This window comes from Lepidothrix coronata, unplaced genomic scaffold (genome assembly GCF_001604755.1).
Source record: "Lepidothrix coronata isolate B3197 unplaced genomic scaffold, Lepidothrix_coronata-1.0 Scaffold118, whole genome shotgun sequence".
Lineage (NCBI taxonomy): Eukaryota > Metazoa > Chordata > Aves > Passeriformes > Pipridae > Lepidothrix > Lepidothrix coronata.
In genome coordinates, this window is record NW_016690298.1 from 1,962,538 (window position 1) to 1,979,311 (window position 16,774).

The 16,774-nt window shown below is 40.7% G+C and overlaps 1 protein-coding gene across 4 annotated transcripts in view; it reads right to left on the minus strand.

Annotated features, from left to right (window-relative positions):
- SMARCAL1 (SWI/SNF related, matrix associated, actin dependent regulator of chromatin, subfamily a like 1) overlaps positions 1-16,774 on the minus strand; it is a 38,431-nt gene that overhangs the window by 16,318 nt on the left and 5,339 nt on the right. For all 4 annotated transcript variants that reach the window (XM_017825391.1, XM_017825390.1, XM_017825392.1 and 1 more), the window contains exons 4-9: positions 16,505-16,765; positions 15,259-15,309; positions 11,057-11,237; positions 9,968-10,118; positions 7,026-7,184; positions 5,211-5,276 (exon numbers count right to left, since the gene is read on the minus strand). In XM_017825391.1, coding sequence (XP_017680880.1) covers positions 5,211-5,276; positions 7,026-7,184; positions 9,968-10,118; positions 11,057-11,237; positions 15,259-15,309; positions 16,505-16,765 — 869 coding nt within the window. The remainder of the gene's footprint in view (positions 1-5,210; positions 5,277-7,025; positions 7,185-9,967; positions 10,119-11,056; positions 11,238-15,258; positions 15,310-16,504; positions 16,766-16,774) is intronic.

A 16,774-nucleotide genomic window follows, 5' to 3' on the forward strand; every position in this document is an offset into this window, starting at 1 on the left:
TTCTCGCAAAATCAGATCTGTTAGCAACTGATATATATTTCCACACAGAAGAACTACCATTAGCTGCTCAGCTGAATTTAGGTATGGAATTCATGGAGCTAGTAGAGACCTGGTCTGCAGTTCTCATTTACTAAGTAAGGTGAGACAAATATGGCTTTGTAGCATTTCACAATACACCAGCAAGAATTAATTCCACAGGTGTGAGAACATTTACAAAAGTCACTTTTGAAAGTCAAAGAATAATTTGTAAAATGATGGCATGCACTTCAGAGGTCAAAACGCAGCAATCAACCAATTTGAACGGGAATAGGTGACGAGGGGTTATGCAACAAACAAATAATTGAACGTGCAAAGAGCCTCATTAACATACAATTACTGTCTCTGTGTTAAATGAATTTCACAGCATGAGCTCTGCCATATGCTAACAGACAACATACTTTTTTAAGTAAGTGTGGCTGGTTCTGGCTGTACAATTACTTGTGTCTCCAGTTTTTGCTTACTGTGTCATTTTGAACTACTTAGCATAAGAATAGCTTATCCTCTGAAATGAAAAATCTGAGAGGGGCCATAGTATAATAATCACCTGATGAAGTAAAAGAATTGATAAAGGGAAAGAGTAGCAGCTGTTTTGAGGAATCTGTTTCTATACCTGGGCAAGGTAGATAGGGCTGTGGATTTCATAAGATGATCCTACAGTAGTTATTCCAAAAAATATAAATACCTTTCCCTATTCTTAAGTGACATCTAGACAGACAATGTGTGTCAAACAGCAGTGATAAGCTATGACTGAAGCAAATTACACTACCTTCTTATTCCAAGAAGGAAGGGAAATTGCAGGGTAAGAGCAGATCTAAAGATGCAGCCCTGAGGGCTTCTTCAGTTTCAAGATGAAGTTCCTTCTCTCAGCAGGTGAAAAGGAAAGGCTTATTTATCTAATCCATACACATCTGTAAGACTTAAAGACAACTGCTGTTTATTTCCCACTAGAAAGGGAAATTTGTGTTTTCTCCTCACCTTCTACCTTCAGCATTGACCTGTTTCCCTTCATTATTTTTAAGTTGCTCTATTGAAACAAGAATAAAGGGTGTATTTTACTCCCCTAACAAAACCAAGGACCTTTAACCCAAACATCAGGATGTGCATCATGCTGTTAACTGGAACAGCAGCTCAGTGGGAACAGTCACATTATTAATATTACTCAAATGTTGGAGAACAATGCCCATAGAGAGCACAAAGGGAATAAGAATATTTAATGCTACTGGAATTTTTTATTAGATATTACCTTTTATTTCTCAATTTATAACCCAGTTCTTCCCTAGTTACTGTCATGCTTCCAAAAAACTCATCCATTTTCCATTGGGACCTTCCCCAATTTCCACTGCATTGCAGTACTCCATGCAACTACAGAAGAATAAAGACCATGCAGCACTTTGGCTGGTCAAAAGAGGTAGAATCCTTTTCAATCTGGTCCCTAAAAGATCCCACTACAGATCAATGAAAAACTACTGTTTTGCCATTTCTTCTCCATCTACATTGTTGAGGCTTTGCTGTTTTAAGATACTGGTAGCATGTATGGTCCCTCTCCTATGTTTATGTCTCTGGGTCAGTCTAATCTTTGGAGGAAAAAACAAAATACTTACAAAAGGTGTAACACCATTGGCACTCTCTGCCTCTGAGGGAGGCAGATGCACCGCAGAGGTGAAGGGAGCAACCAGTATTATCAGTACACCCAGGAGAATTTAGTCACCCAGACATGAGACTACAGAAAACAGCAGGTGACAACTAGGTCCTAGTACCCATTGCCATAGCTTTCAATTAGGGGTAAGGACAATCCAGGCCTAAACAGGACAAACCAGGCCTAACCACTCAATCAAAGCCCCACAGGATGAAGCCATTCTCACTTTGCTGTCCATGGAAACAAGACAAAAGAACCACTTTGAGCACAGCAACTTCTAGCCCTCTTGAGTACTGTGAGAGGTGCTACAGCTGGGGACAGATCTCACGAACCTGCTGGCACAGACCAGCCAGTGTGAAAGCTGGCTGACCTTGAAAGCAGGGGGTTTGCCACTCCATCAAACATCAAAGGACTTTTTTCTACTACAATTTTCAAACCATCCTGCTTCATAATTTTGCAGGGATGCACACAGACTGTGTACAAACTCTGCCACCTGCTTCCATGCAGGCGGATAAAGCATTCTCCCCCACGTACAAGTCTGCACACCCACAAGTTTGCACATCCACTGGGAACATGAAGGGAGTAAGAAATCTGGCCTAAACATCTTGCTGCTGCTGCCATTTCACCTTATCTTACTGTTTGTGCAATTACAAGTTCCTCTCAAAGTTCTGTCCAGTAACAATAAATTGAGCACAACATGTCTATATACTTACTCTAAGCTAATGACGACCTGGGGCAGGCTGAGGCAGCGAGCACAGCCACTGCATACATCCAGTTATTATAAAAGTTCTTCTGTTCACAGCTCCCACTGTCTCAAGCAAAACTTTTCTAAATCTCTGTCAGGGTAGCAGCCAAGTATGTCAGAAAAGATACAGAGTACTGCACACACAGAGTTTGTGGCTTTTGTTAGTATTAAAAATATGTCCAGAAGTTCCCAGCTGACAAACTTAGGTCACATGTTTAATACATGGCTTTCCTTGAGAATTCCATACCACACTTGTACTGCAATATATACAAGAGAGCAGGAAAAGATGAATTATTATTACTGAGTGGCTAAAAATACCACTTAATTTGGAAAACTGGTCAATGTTAGATATTAAAGCTATAATGAGGTTTTAAATGCTGTAACCGTGGGTTAAATATTTCAGAGGTGGAGATTCAGTTTAAAATTAATATTCAAGGTAAGTCATCTTTATTATGAATGTACTGATTTAATCTGATTACTGTGAAGTTCTGTATGAACACTTGCAACAATTTATGTATTTTATTTATTATTCAAATGGAGAAGTCACAAGAGCAAATTCTATCAGGATAACAAGTATGGATGTAAGTGACAGAAATATTTCTGGCTCAAAAACATTTTAACTTAGATCTGTCCAGTGTCATTATGGACTCATAAATCTTCGTAGCATGTAAGGACCAAGGGTGGGGTTTTTTTATGTCTCTAAAAGTTCAAGGCTAAGCTTTCATGCCTTAGGATGTTGGGAACCTCATAGGAATATAAGCAACTACGACAATTTCAGACAGTTTAAAGTAGTATAATGCTAAAAACAGTTAAAAGTAGCATAATGCTAACAACAGTTAAAAGTAGCAACGCTTAAAAGGCAGACAGACAAGGCAGGAGATAGCTCCAGAGGCTCTGGATACAGCACTGGCATGGCTTCCCATCGGGACCTTAAGGTAGGGATGAGGTGCTAGAAGCAGTTTACCTATCAAGGACTTTCCTATGGATATCCCTTTTTTTGGTCTCTTCTAAGAGCCCCAGTACTGCTCTAATCTTTTTAACATAAAGAAGGCAAGCAAGAATATTATCCATAGCAGCATGTTTATCAATCCCTCTTTTTCAATAATCTCAAAGCATCATGTAAAATACTGAAAATACTCCCTGTTAACCCATTGACTATTTACTATAAAAATGACAGTACAGTTGTTAAATCTAGTATTCAAGTGATGAAAGCACCTGATATTTTGGCAGTTCTTTATATACAAAAGCATTGGTGTGATGTGCTGTGCCAGTAGCGAACACAGCATCACTCACTAGGAGCTGAAGACAAAGCTGCCAAAGGGGCTAGTTTTAGAGCAAAATGGCTATGTTGGAAAGGAAGGAGGGCAGAAAAGTGACTATTAGAGCACATACTCAGGTCAGAAGTTATTGTCAGCAAGCAGAAGAATAAAATTTACCTGAACATCTAATACAAAATAGCTGGCACTGCATGCTGAGTGCAGGTGAGATAACGCATGATATGAACATGAAACTCTTAGTGCTGGAATTCAGTTTCAGAAGCATCAGTTCTCAATTCTTTAAGACCAGTGATGTGACAGCATAAAACTGTAAATTCTCAGTAAGTGCATACAGGCAATTAACCTTTGCCTAACAGCTACCATCCTTCATTCTCATATCTTGTAGCTTGCAAATAATTCTGACAAGCTGATCCTAACAAAGCTTCATGTAGGAAAGGATAAGGCTGCTTTTTGAGCATTTTGCAATGACGTAAATTTGTTATTTTCCACCACTTTCAGACAGATACCCTAATTATTGTATTTCAAACTACTCTTAAAATTGGACCTTCTACTTAGTTTCCAAACATTAAAAGTCTTGAAGTGATCTGAAAACCAAGAGAAGACAAGAGTCAGGCCTTTAAGGAGAACAACAAAATTATTCAAGGACAACCACCTTCAGTTTGCCATTAAGAATCTTGTATATGAAAGTTGATTGCTATAAAGCCATCACACATCGAATCTTCTCTTTATACATACTTGCTGATTAATTGCTGAAGAGGAACTGCATGTACCTTCTTCTAATGTACAGACTCTGCAGTATCTAGAAACTACCCATAACTTTAATCTGTATCTGTTTGAAGCTACCAAGGAGAGTTTGATTCTTTGATCCCAGGACAACAGGAAAACATGAGAATTTGCATTTTTCCTGTTATCACATAATTGACTACTGTATCCCTTCTGTGGGCCACTTGTCTTGCTAACCTCACATTTTGCCATTTCCTAGTAGTTCTGTACATTTAACCAGCAGGAATGATCCTGAGCCCCAGCCACACAAATACATTGGAAGCTTGCAGTAACAGACTAGAGCCCTAATCCAAAGCCAAGGAAGGGACCTAGGCAATGTCTTTCTTATAAACAGCAGCAATTTGTGTGCCAAGAAGTAAGTGATGATTATTTTCATTAAAGAAGCTGTGTTGACATCACTAGATTCTTTCTACTCTCCCTGAATATATTTGGTAAGTTTGATATTCCCTTTCTCCTGTCACCATAAAACTCATCAGTGGCAGTACCACAATGAGATCAAGGGAGCTTCTGAAGCTGTTTTGTTAGGTCTTGCCATCTAATATTTGTATAGAAACAAGTAGTAACGCCAGAGACAAATTTTGCTTTTGGATCTACATTTTTAGCTGGATTTCCCCTTGAACAATGCAAGAATTCAGCTGCTGGCTCCTAAACCTGGTAAATGGAGCAACACTGCCTTGGGAGCCTGGCCTTAGCAGTTTGATCCTTCGAGGTTTGCCACCAGCACACGCACCTTGAGTAGAGGCATGGCAGCTCGGCATCGTGCAGTTTTTATGTTCTTTAGGAAATGAGATTCATCCTGAAACAAAACAGGAATGAAAGCAAAGTCAGTTCTGATCCATAGTCCAACTGCAGGTTACAGAACAAATTCCCAGTATTCTCAGCTATCTAGTGTTACAAGCCTCTCATGTCAGACGGTATTTCAGGCATTGGGATAGTCACATCAAATTCTAAACAAAAAGACAGGATGGAGAGTAGCAGGCTTCCAACATTCAAAACTGCAACTGCAAGCAAATGGAACAGAAACCAAACCTGGTAGCCATGAATCATAAATGACCACAAAAAAACATGTGAGAAGAGGGGGCTGGAGAGGGAAGGAGAAAGGAATATTATTTCCACCACTGATACTCATTTGCCCCTATGTATCCTTTAAATGCAGCAAACATAGGAGGCCTCTACAGTGCCAGTTCTCTTAATAAGGGGTGAATGAAAATTATAAAAGAAAAAAGAAATCCAATTAAGACCCAACTGTTCTGCTGATAGGGCTCACCAGGTGGGTAATAGTTTCCTACTTAAACATCACCCTCAAACAGGCTTCATTTCTACTGCTGTAGCAAGGCAGAACTTAGACACAAAAAATAATCAGTGCCCTCCAAAGGTACATTCTCATCTTTCCACGTGTGTAGAGGCAAGCAACCATGCATGCAAAGACAGTACAACTGCTTAGCCTCTCAGGCACAGGCTTCTCCCTCCTGATTAACAAATAAGCTACATTAAATTTCCCAGGCATCAAAAACACTGGAAGAAAAAATGGGAAAGCTCAGCACTCAATAGGACTATTCTCTTCTGTAAAAACATACACAGGGTCCAAATCTGAACATACAGACACAGAGAAAGAACATTTGCCAGTTCAGGGCTGGTAAAAAGTTCCAGGGCAGTAGAGCCCAATTCCACCCCCAGTCTACAAGAGCAACAGAATTTCCTGTCAGAGAGTGTGTAAGGGAAAAAAATATAAAAGTGAAAAAATCAATTCCCTCATGAGTAGTTTGGTCTCCAAAGAACTCCACCTATTACCACATTCTCATCTAATGCTGAGAAACAAAAGGATTACTATGTTCCAATTGTCATATCTTTGGACAGGTGCATGTGTGCTGAAAACTAGACTGAGAACATCAAACACTCATAGTAAGCTACCTATACACTTTTGCTCTCTATTGATCCAAGCTGGATTTGAAACACTAGATGTTTCGAATTTTTAATAACTGAAATCCAGAAAAACACCTTTTACTGTGGCTCTGTAAAAGGATAAAAAATGGATTTTGAAGTAATTTACAAAAGAAATGATACAAGTGATCAAAGAAGGCTTAATGCAGATTGTCAGTGGAACACAAGTAAAGGGAGATTTTTTAGACGCTTTACCCACATACTTGATTGTTGAGAAGTTATCTGGTTTACTGGATAAACAGTAACACCATCCTGAAGTCCAATCCCCTTAAGAAGATACAATTCCAAGACTATTGTATTGACACACCATATTAAACACCTTTCTCTCCAGCAGAGGACATGACCAATCACAATGAAATCAGAGAGGCACCATAACAGTAAAAGCGAAAACACAGCCTCAGGAATCAGAAAAAATTAAACTCCACTAGTTATTTCAAAAGGTTTCAAAAAAACCTCCTTGTACTCATGAAGACAGCTGTGATCAAAGCCACAATTATAAGATAGTTTCAGTTTCAAATAAGGCCCACTTTGCACTTCTCTGCTGTACATAGGTCACCCCATTTGCAGCATACAATTAACTTGGAAATTTTAGTGTACCACTTACAACAATAACTACTTGGAATGTGCTCTTAAGTTGCTTGTCCATCTTACTGAGAAGGTCAAAACTGATGATGTTGATTAAGCTTCCTGTTAGGTTGTCTTTGCCAGTCACTATGACATTAGTGCTATCTGGACTCAACGATGGAAGCCACCTGTGAAATGCCTGGAGGAAGAGGAAAGAAATTAATTGCATTCTGGTGCTTATCTTCTTTTTCAAGATCCCAAAGCACTTCACAGAATATCCTCATGAATACTTAGAACATGGAGCCACCCCATCCACCACTAGACATCACCTGGGAGCACAGTAAGGGTAAGCAGCCTTCCCCCAACCACCCTAGTAATGGGAAGATCAAGACCACAATTCAGGCTATAAGGCAAAATCTACCTTCCACAGCTAGCAAAGCTCAAACACGCTCTATTCTTTCTTCTTACTGAAAAAATAAAAAGCAAGACAGACAAAAGAAAAAAACAAAAAACCCCAATAAAACAAACAAAGCCCCCGATCTGTAGTAGAAATGTGGATAACCTCCTGACAATGTTACCTGCTATGCTCAGAGCCAGAGAATGATGCAACCACTTCTTACAGGGAAATTTAGTTTTCCTACTCAACAGGAAACCTTAGGCTGTGAAACACAGACTTCTGAGCAGTAAACATCTATTACTATAGCAATGTTTACTCCACAGTGAGGATAAAGTACAACTCATCCAGATCAACAAAACTCTTCCACTACCTCTTCTGAAAAGGTCTACAGAAAAAAAATAACAACTTGCCAAACAAAAATAAAAAATGAAAAGATCAAGTTGACAACACACCAGCTGCTCTATGACAGCAGCTGAAATACATGTGGTAATAGTCATTCAATCAACCTCTTGAAATGCTCCACACACCAGAGCAAGATATCCTCCCCCAAACCCATCTGTTAGCCACAGACCACCCACCATTTCCCTTGTAATTTTGTCCCAAATGACACCAAGCTCTCTGCAACATTTGAGTTCTGCTGATGTTGCACTGCAGGAAACTGTCTGGGACTTTGGCCATCCAAATCTGATCCCTACAGAAATATAACCAAGTGGTGATGAGAAATGGCATCTTTGTCTCTAAGCCCATTGCCCAATACCCAATACCCCAACCATCATTCCTCTCCACTGTTCAGCAACCACCTGCAGCAGCAAGAGGAGTTAGATGAGAGCTTCCACATTTCTCAGTATGTGAAAAAAGTAACAATTAACTGTCCTTCACCACTTACTATAAGCAGCACAACCAAAACAAGCCAAGATGCAGGTTAGATCCCAACCAAAAAACGTGTGGCTGGCGCCAAATCTTAAACAAAGGCGGCAGCAAGAGGAAAGTATCTGGAAGCTCCTAATTGTACTGCCCTCTCCTTTCATAAAGAGTATGTGACTAATTCACACCACAAAAGTGATGCTGTACTTCTCACATGATACTGACCTTCGTCCACAAGAGGTGCTTCGAAACTGCCCTGACCATTAAATAATCAAGTTTCAATTCTGAACTCTAAATGCTGCAGCGCTTCTCACCCAAGAGTACCTTGCATCTTCCCACTAGCTTCCTATGACACCCCGAGTATGAAGTCACTGAGTGGCCTGAGCCCAGAAAGCCAAAATAAACCACTGATAACATTAAGATGAAGAAAATTTCTGCCAATTTGGCTCCAGAGAGTTTCTACCGTTACAGTAAAACACATCTGTGCAAGAATGAACTGAGTAGATTAGAGACTATAATAAACTTCACCTACTTCCACTTTCTGTGACACATTTTCCTTACACCTGCATCCTTCACATACTCAAAAAGCAACACATCTAAAGCAAGTGACCTAACAAAACATATACAACAGCCTCCTGCGGAGTCAGGATTAGGGGAAGGAAGAAGAAATCAAGTACTCAAAGAAACAAACAAAAATGCCTCATATTGCTTAAATCTTTTGAAGGAAAATGTAGAAATTTAGTTGCAGGTGCCCAATAACTCAGGAAACCAAGCCTCAAATTGTTCCTGGTAGATATCCCACAGAAGCGATGGTGTTGTCCCAGAGGTCCACAGGCCTTGAAATTTCAAGTCTGATGAGCATCACTCCCTTCTCCCATTTTCTTTTCTTTTCAGCCCTACACTTTGTGGCACTACTGGATGTGAAAACACACACCAGGATGCTCTAACAACCTGGTTACAGCACAAAAACAGCAAATCCCAATCAATACTCTTCTCATCAAAAGCTAAACTCCCACCCCCTCCTGCTCTGGCATGAATTTACTGACCTAAAACCTCTGGCTCACCTTCTTCTCCCACAGTGAGCATCTCACTAGCCTATGGCAACCCAACAGTGTACAGGCCACGGCAGTGATTTATTTTGAGATACATTCCCAACCATCCAAGCTTTCCTGGGCTTTGATCAACATTAATTAAGGACTCAGCAGAGTCAGCAGCATACAGTGGACAGGCCAAAAGACATAATATGACACACACTTAATGATGGTGATAATGGGGCCTTTTGAACAGAGCAGAGAATCCCAGCATCTGGGCCCCTGTTCCAGCCAAGGAACTGGCAAATACTGCTACAATGGGCTTAAATACAAGACAATTACTTGAATGTAACTATTATCTTTGACACTGATGAGTAAAATTCCCCCTTGGAGCCAGCTGACTTGTAGGAACAAAGTTAACAGAGGGTCAGAGGAGATACTTTCTCTAGTTCTCCCTCTTTCCAAAGGATCAGCTGGACCACAAGAAGACAAAAGGCCAGTAAAACAAAATTGGCATATACCATATAGTCAATGCTAAGAAATTTCCCCAACTTCAAGTTTCTAAATCAGTATAATTTTTAGTTTCTTCGCCTTAATATTTTAAAAATTTAACTTTTACAAAGTGCAATACAGTATAACCATCTCACAGGCCCTTTACTGGCCACCTGCCCATGCTCAAGCTCACAGTACCTCTGCCCATGTAAACCTCACGGAAGAAGGAGTCACCACCAGCAAGGGCCATTCCTTTTGGTAATAGGCAGCAATGCAGATCGCCTGGATGGTCTTGCCCAAGCCCATGTCATCCGCAAGGAGTAAACGTCCATTTCTCAAAATTGCAAAACTGGGGAAAATAGAGGGAAATAAGGGTCAAGAATTGCGTTACTATCTGGCAACCAAGATGAGCACAAGTCATCACCAAGCCTCTAATGTGGATCACCTGAAAGTGATCTGGGTTCTTCAGTAAACTTGGATTTTCTCCCTTAGTCTTACCAGACATGAGCAACTCTTACAGATCTCTCACAGCTTGGAAGCTCCTGAACAGAGTGGTTCAGCCCAGTCCTTAGAGACTGATTTCATATGAGAAGTAGTGTCAAGACCATACAATTATTTAAAGCACATTCTTTACATGGTGTTACATTCTGTCCCAGAGTTCATCCTGGCTGAGCTAAGAAATCATTACCCATAACAATGGCAATTTGAGGCCACTAAGAACAGACTTTCCTAGACTGTATATTGAAGACAACAACAAATGATCATATACGATGGGCACAGGGTCATTTAAGAGTTTATCGTTACATACAATTAGTCATTTTGAATCTGTCAGGGCCTTGGTCCCATTTCCTGGTCCCTTCCCCTGTGTAGTTAATATTCAAAAAACAACAACAACAAAAGAGATGTACTCATAAAAAAATATTTTACCTTACAAAATAAAAAAATCATATGACAATTATGTACATACTGAATCACAAGAGGGAGATCAGAGATGTATCATTTGAACAATTTTTTCAGACTAGCAAAATGCTACTTTGCTCCTGACTCATGATGAATTCTATCTAGAAACAAAACAGATGTGTCACTCAAAAATTCCACAAAAAAAAAATCCCAACCAAATAAACCATACTATACCAAACACCCAAAGGCCCAGAATGCCAGAGTATAAGAGACCAAGACTGAAGAAATGCGGAGCCTTCCATGGAAGAGAATGCAACCTGGGCACCAATATAAACTAGATAATTCTAGGCAAGGAGTAGCCCTTAACAGCATGCAAAAAGGACATACTTCACACCTTCCCGCTGAAAGGGCATGAGGCTCGTCACAATTTTGGAGTCCACTACTGAAAGGTCGGCATCAGGAATGTCTGTGCATGACGGGGATCTCTGCAGCTGAGCAGCAAAGGTCTGTATTACTGCCTGGGGCAGTGGCTCCACTTCTACTGACACAAGGCTCTGTAACACTTCCACTGCAAAGAACAGAGCAGTTTATGATTCCAAGGGGCAACATACACACAACTTACATTATGGATGTCAGGGCACAACCTCATCAGCAATATTATTTCCTGTCCTGAAACAGCTCACAGAAATCACTGCATCATGCACAGGTGTTAGCCTGGCCTGTTCCCTGAAGTCTATTTCAGAACCACATGATGAATCACATCTCCTCCCCTCGTATTTAGACTTGGTTATAAAAAAAATGAAACTCTGACGCCATCATTCTGAGATGATTGCTACTAATACAGCTGGAGCTGGATTATTCACACCGAGGGCAGCTTAGGGCACACTTACTCAGAAATGAAAGTATGGATTTTAACAAAAGAGCTCCTGAAGCCTAGAAGGCAGGGGCATCTTTATCTTGACCTTGGGATTCTGCATTAAACACCTCTGAGGTTTCCACCATGGCAAATCACCAGCAGTGACCCAAGACAGTTACCAAAAGAATATCATACGTGTTCAGCTTTGAAAACTCTCTTTTCCTCCTGTTCCCCAAATTCACACAGGTTGAGTTCTGTCTCCACTTCATCCCCCTCTTTTACTACATTTGGGTAAGAAAACAGGAATCACCCCAGGAGTCAGAGAAACTGCTCTTGTACCGCTGTCAGCAGCACTCTGACAGCCATCCTTCAGTAACAACAGCACCTCCCTGCTTAGCTGGTGTCCACTGCTGTTGTCCTGGACAGAAGCAGCTTGCAGGTCAGAACCAGCCCACAGGCAGTCACTTGAGTTCTTCAATACTTATGTTGTTTCACCCACGAAGCCCCTGAGCTTTACCTTCCCAGTTGAACTAAAGGGATTCCCCAGCCTCCATTATGCCAAGACCTTGAGGCCTTCACCCATGCATCATAATAAACAAAGCATCTAGGCAATTCTCCTCCTGAACAACCTTATTTCAGTTCCCTCCAGCAGCCTCTCTATCCCATCCCCCCCTCAATAAAAGTATTCTTTTTAATCCAACAGTGAATTTTCATGAAAATAAATACCTGTGTAAAACATGCAGTGAACTGTGACCAGGAAAACATATTTAGTAATTTTTGACCAGTGACTATGAAACAAAAGACACCTCTACACTAGGAACACAAATGCACATGCACAGATCTTCACTGCAGGAAGCAACTTTCTTTTTTATTTAGTGGTTGGTTTGTATATGAAGTCCAGAAGACATAAAAAATACTGTTTGGAAAAACAACTGAAAAAAGAACTCACTATATCAACAGTAAATGCATCAGAATTCAGTTAGGTATTTTTGTTTCAGTTATCTCCAAGAGGAAAGCAGCAGGATGGACCCCTGCCATGTAAAGGGGAAAAGCAATTCCAAGAAATATACATATGAAAAGATTTCCATTTGTGGTTGGGCAATGACCAAACTTTTTAAACTCTCCAGTTTAATTTATACTTCTTCAATAGCAGGAACTCTCTCCACCCGAAGTACAGCAGAAGCTTGTTATTACACTCACAGACCGAGCTGCGTGTTAGCATAATTGCTACAATTTGCTCACTGAAAATTCTGTTGCTATTGTTCTGTACATGAGCTGGGAAAGTGATTAAGATATATCTGCCACCAGCATGATTCATCCAACAGACATTTTTTAGTGAAGTGACCTTTATATAAAGATGACTGAGCAACTAGGCAAAGAGACATTAACCTCTATAAACAGTTTTCAGCTAACAGATCTCTCTGCTGGAAATGGCAACCAGCCTTTTTAAATTCTCTCTTCTTTTTTTATTCTGATGTAGGCAAATGAACAGGCAACAAAGCAAATGCTGTTTCTCTAAAAGGCACGTGCTAGAAGCCTCAAATGCCCTCACAAATTACACCCTGCAAGATTCACGGAAATTTTTTTTCTTTCCTCAAATCTGTGGGATTCTCAATACTTCATGTAATGTATACGACTGCCAGCCAGCATGACTGAAACTGTGACAGACTGGGAGGTGATGTGTTTGCTCAGACTGCCTAGCATGTGCTACAGGATCATCAGGCCCTTTGCGCGTACAAAAGGCCTTTTTAGCAAATTGTGAGTGAACACCAGCTCTCACTGAAATCAGGACCTGTCAGCATCCCAACCCTGCGGTTTCATAATAGTCTCCACCAAGACACACTCTCTTGTTTTCAAGACCTGGCATTCCTACACAGCCCCACTGCATGGCTTTCAGCTCTACAGCCATTACTAACGTTATTAAGGCATGCATCATAGAAGCATGCATATACTCAATTATTAAACATGCTTTGGAATCCTGTGGAAGCAGGAGCACACACTGGATAAAAACTACTCTAAGCAACAGCTTTTCATCTCTGAAACGCTCAGTCACATTTTCTAAGAATGTGTGTAGAGCACCTTGTTTACTGTCTTCCTGAAGCTTACCCCAAACAAATTCCACAGGCACATACGAGTACCAAGGCAAACACAGCAGGTCAACTGGGATGAAAAATAATAATCCTAACACTTAGGACTTGTGTAATGCTATTCGTCTCCAAGCATTCTATAAACTCTAACTAAGCATAGAAGACTAAGAAGCAGATGTGCTGGAAGCATGCTGCTGAGACTGGATTATTCTGCAAAGTTGCACCCATTAAAAAAATAAAAAATCACTGCAACACAACAAACCACAGTTCTACATTTCAGTTCAGCAAGTCACAGTTTCAGCAGGATTACACAGATGCATAGAGGCAAAATGCAGTGGGCAGAAACTGATGCACAGGAAGTTCCACCTGAATATGAGGAAGAACTTCTTTACTGTGCGAGTGACCAAGAGGTTGTGGAGTCTCCCTCACTGGAGAAATATCCACAAACCATCTGGACGCAATCTTGTGCCATGTGCTCTAGGATGACCCTGCCTGAGGGAGGTTGGACCAGATGACCCACATTGGTCCCTTCTAACCTCACCCATTCTGTGATTCTGAGTCTACTGACCAACTTCTACCAAGCAATTAACTCTGTAGTGACACTGTGTGCTTAGATTCCACTTGCAAGGAAAAATAGGATGCTTTTTTTCTTGCTAAGCTTTCTTTTAAGCATCCAAACAGCATCAACATATTTTAGTAGAATATGAAATTCAGCTTCAAGAATGCCTCTGCTTCAAGCAGATCTGGCACAATTCTGCAAGAGAAACAAGCAACTCTTCTTGTTTGCCTCAGAATCAACTCATCTATAGAAGCAACCTGAATTCTAACCTGCTGCAGACATCAACTAAAAACTTAATAGTTGTGTGTTGCCTGCAAAGCCATTATTACCAGCAGTAACATATGAGGCTGAACAAAATCAACTAGACAGCACTCAGACTGTAACTGTAGATGAACTGGTTGTTACAGAAGCCATCATCTGACTTGAAAACCTAGTGCTCTGATCTGAAAAACCAAATTTACTGGGTGTGAAATGAACTAGCACACCACCATGCACACTACTAAGGAAATGGAAGCAAAACTGCCTGATACATGTTTGTTTTCTAAGCAAGGGGTGGCTGTGACAGTGTATGAATTGATATACACACAAAAGAGTGCAAGGAGGGCTGGCACTGAGGGTAAGGGGAGCACAGCTAAAACACATCAGTTTGACAGAATTTCTGTAAGGACAGGTAGGCTTGGCAGCCACCATGTCAACCTCTTCAAATGTGGCAAGTGGAAACAAAGGAATCCATTCTCCTCTAACTCCTCAGTTCAAGTAGAGCTGCTTTACGTTATAAGCAATAAAAGTAACTTTGTGATAGTAAATACACCCATGCTTTAAGAAATGGTCCACAAATTCAGTGCAGAATCTGACAAAAGCTAAAGCTACCTTCCCAATGGGCCCCTAAAGTACTGTCATGAATAGCACACATTAATAAAGTTTTGAGTCTGGGCAAACAGTGTAAATGTTTGACAAAACAGGATGACACTGGCCTCACAGTTCATTAGCAACTTGTCTTTCCAGAGTGAAAATAAAGAAAAAATAAAGTTAGAATTCATTTGCCTCCCCAGAAAATAGCCCTCACCAGGGAAATGCAGCTACTCACTTAGTTTGGGGTAATCCTCCAGCAGGAAATTCCACTTTCTGGTGTTCACATCTGCAATAGTTACAGCAAACACTGTCATAAGTCTCTTTCAATAAAGACTGAATTCTCTGTCCATTAGAACCTGTCTATTCATCCATATCTTCTGCTACAGATTTCAGAACTGCTTTAAAAGAATTGTTACCTTCTTCAAAATCAATTCTCCTCTGTTTGCTTTCATGTTAAGCAAACAGTTTGGAGAAGATTTAAAATTATGAGCACACATCTAGAACTGGTATCACCAGAGCAAGCCAAGGTCAGCTCTCCAAATGAACCACTGTAATGAACCCATCCGCTCAAGAATTTTGGCAACCCCTTTCTTTTCACTGCAAGAAGGGATGGAGAATGTGCATGAAGGTTCCCATTTGTTAACCAACAAATTCTGGCTTCAGTCAGTAGAACAATCACTTTCAGTTGTACCTCTGTACTCTACAATTGATGTGCTCAGGAGGGTACAAAGGAAATTCACCAATTCAACAATATCCAAAATGTAACATCATGCCAGACCTAGCTGGCAGGTTTATCTCTGGGTAGCACCTGCTTACAACATCCAGGGAAACAGAGTAAATCCAGAATCAGCTGAACAATGAGCCAGGTGAGGCCCTGCCCAAAGAACAAGCAATCTGGAATTTGTTCTCTATGCTGTCACTGACCTGCCGTGACACTGTGCAGGTCACCTCATCACTCTGTGCCTCCTTCCCCAAATTACAAGGGGAAAAAAATTATATTTACCATTGAAATCTGAATGCCGACATAAAAAGTGTTCTACAGTTACACTTGCCTCAAAAATATTGGTAAAACTGCTGGTAAATTAAATCTGCCCAGGCAGGTGCAGCCATTATACACCAGAGTAAAGCAGGAGAAATAAGAGAATGTCCAGCTGCATTTGATAATAAAGGCAAGAACTTCACATGGTCTCTGTAATACTGGCAAATTATCAGCACATCCCACCTCAACAGTAAATGTCATCATGCTGGGTTCTGAAATATTACCTTGGCTAACAGGCCCAGGAGACATGTTCTGCCATGGGATAAAATGATGGACACAGATACAGCACTATAACAGAACTACAAGAGCTCTCAAAATCTTCGCCAAAGCACAATCTCTTATGCTCTTTCAGAGAGATGTACTCTCACAATCTGTCTTCTCTGAAGCAAGAGCAGCCCCAACAAGGTCATTAAAAAAAAGCAAAAAAACCCATGAGACTCACCATAATTTCTGGAATCCATCTGTTTGAACACTCCAATCACTTCTGCAGAATACCCAATATCAACCTCAAATCGCAAGCGCGAGATCAGCACACACTTCCCTTTGACAAGGGCTGAGGGTTTCTTCCAGTTCTTACACATCTTCAAGAGGGATTTCACATCAACCCCACTGCCAATGAAATGAGAGCCTGATGCCAAGCCAACTGCATTTTCTCCTTCCAGTGGTGCCAGAACTACTGATGAAAGTTGATTTGCTGCTTCCACTAGGGATA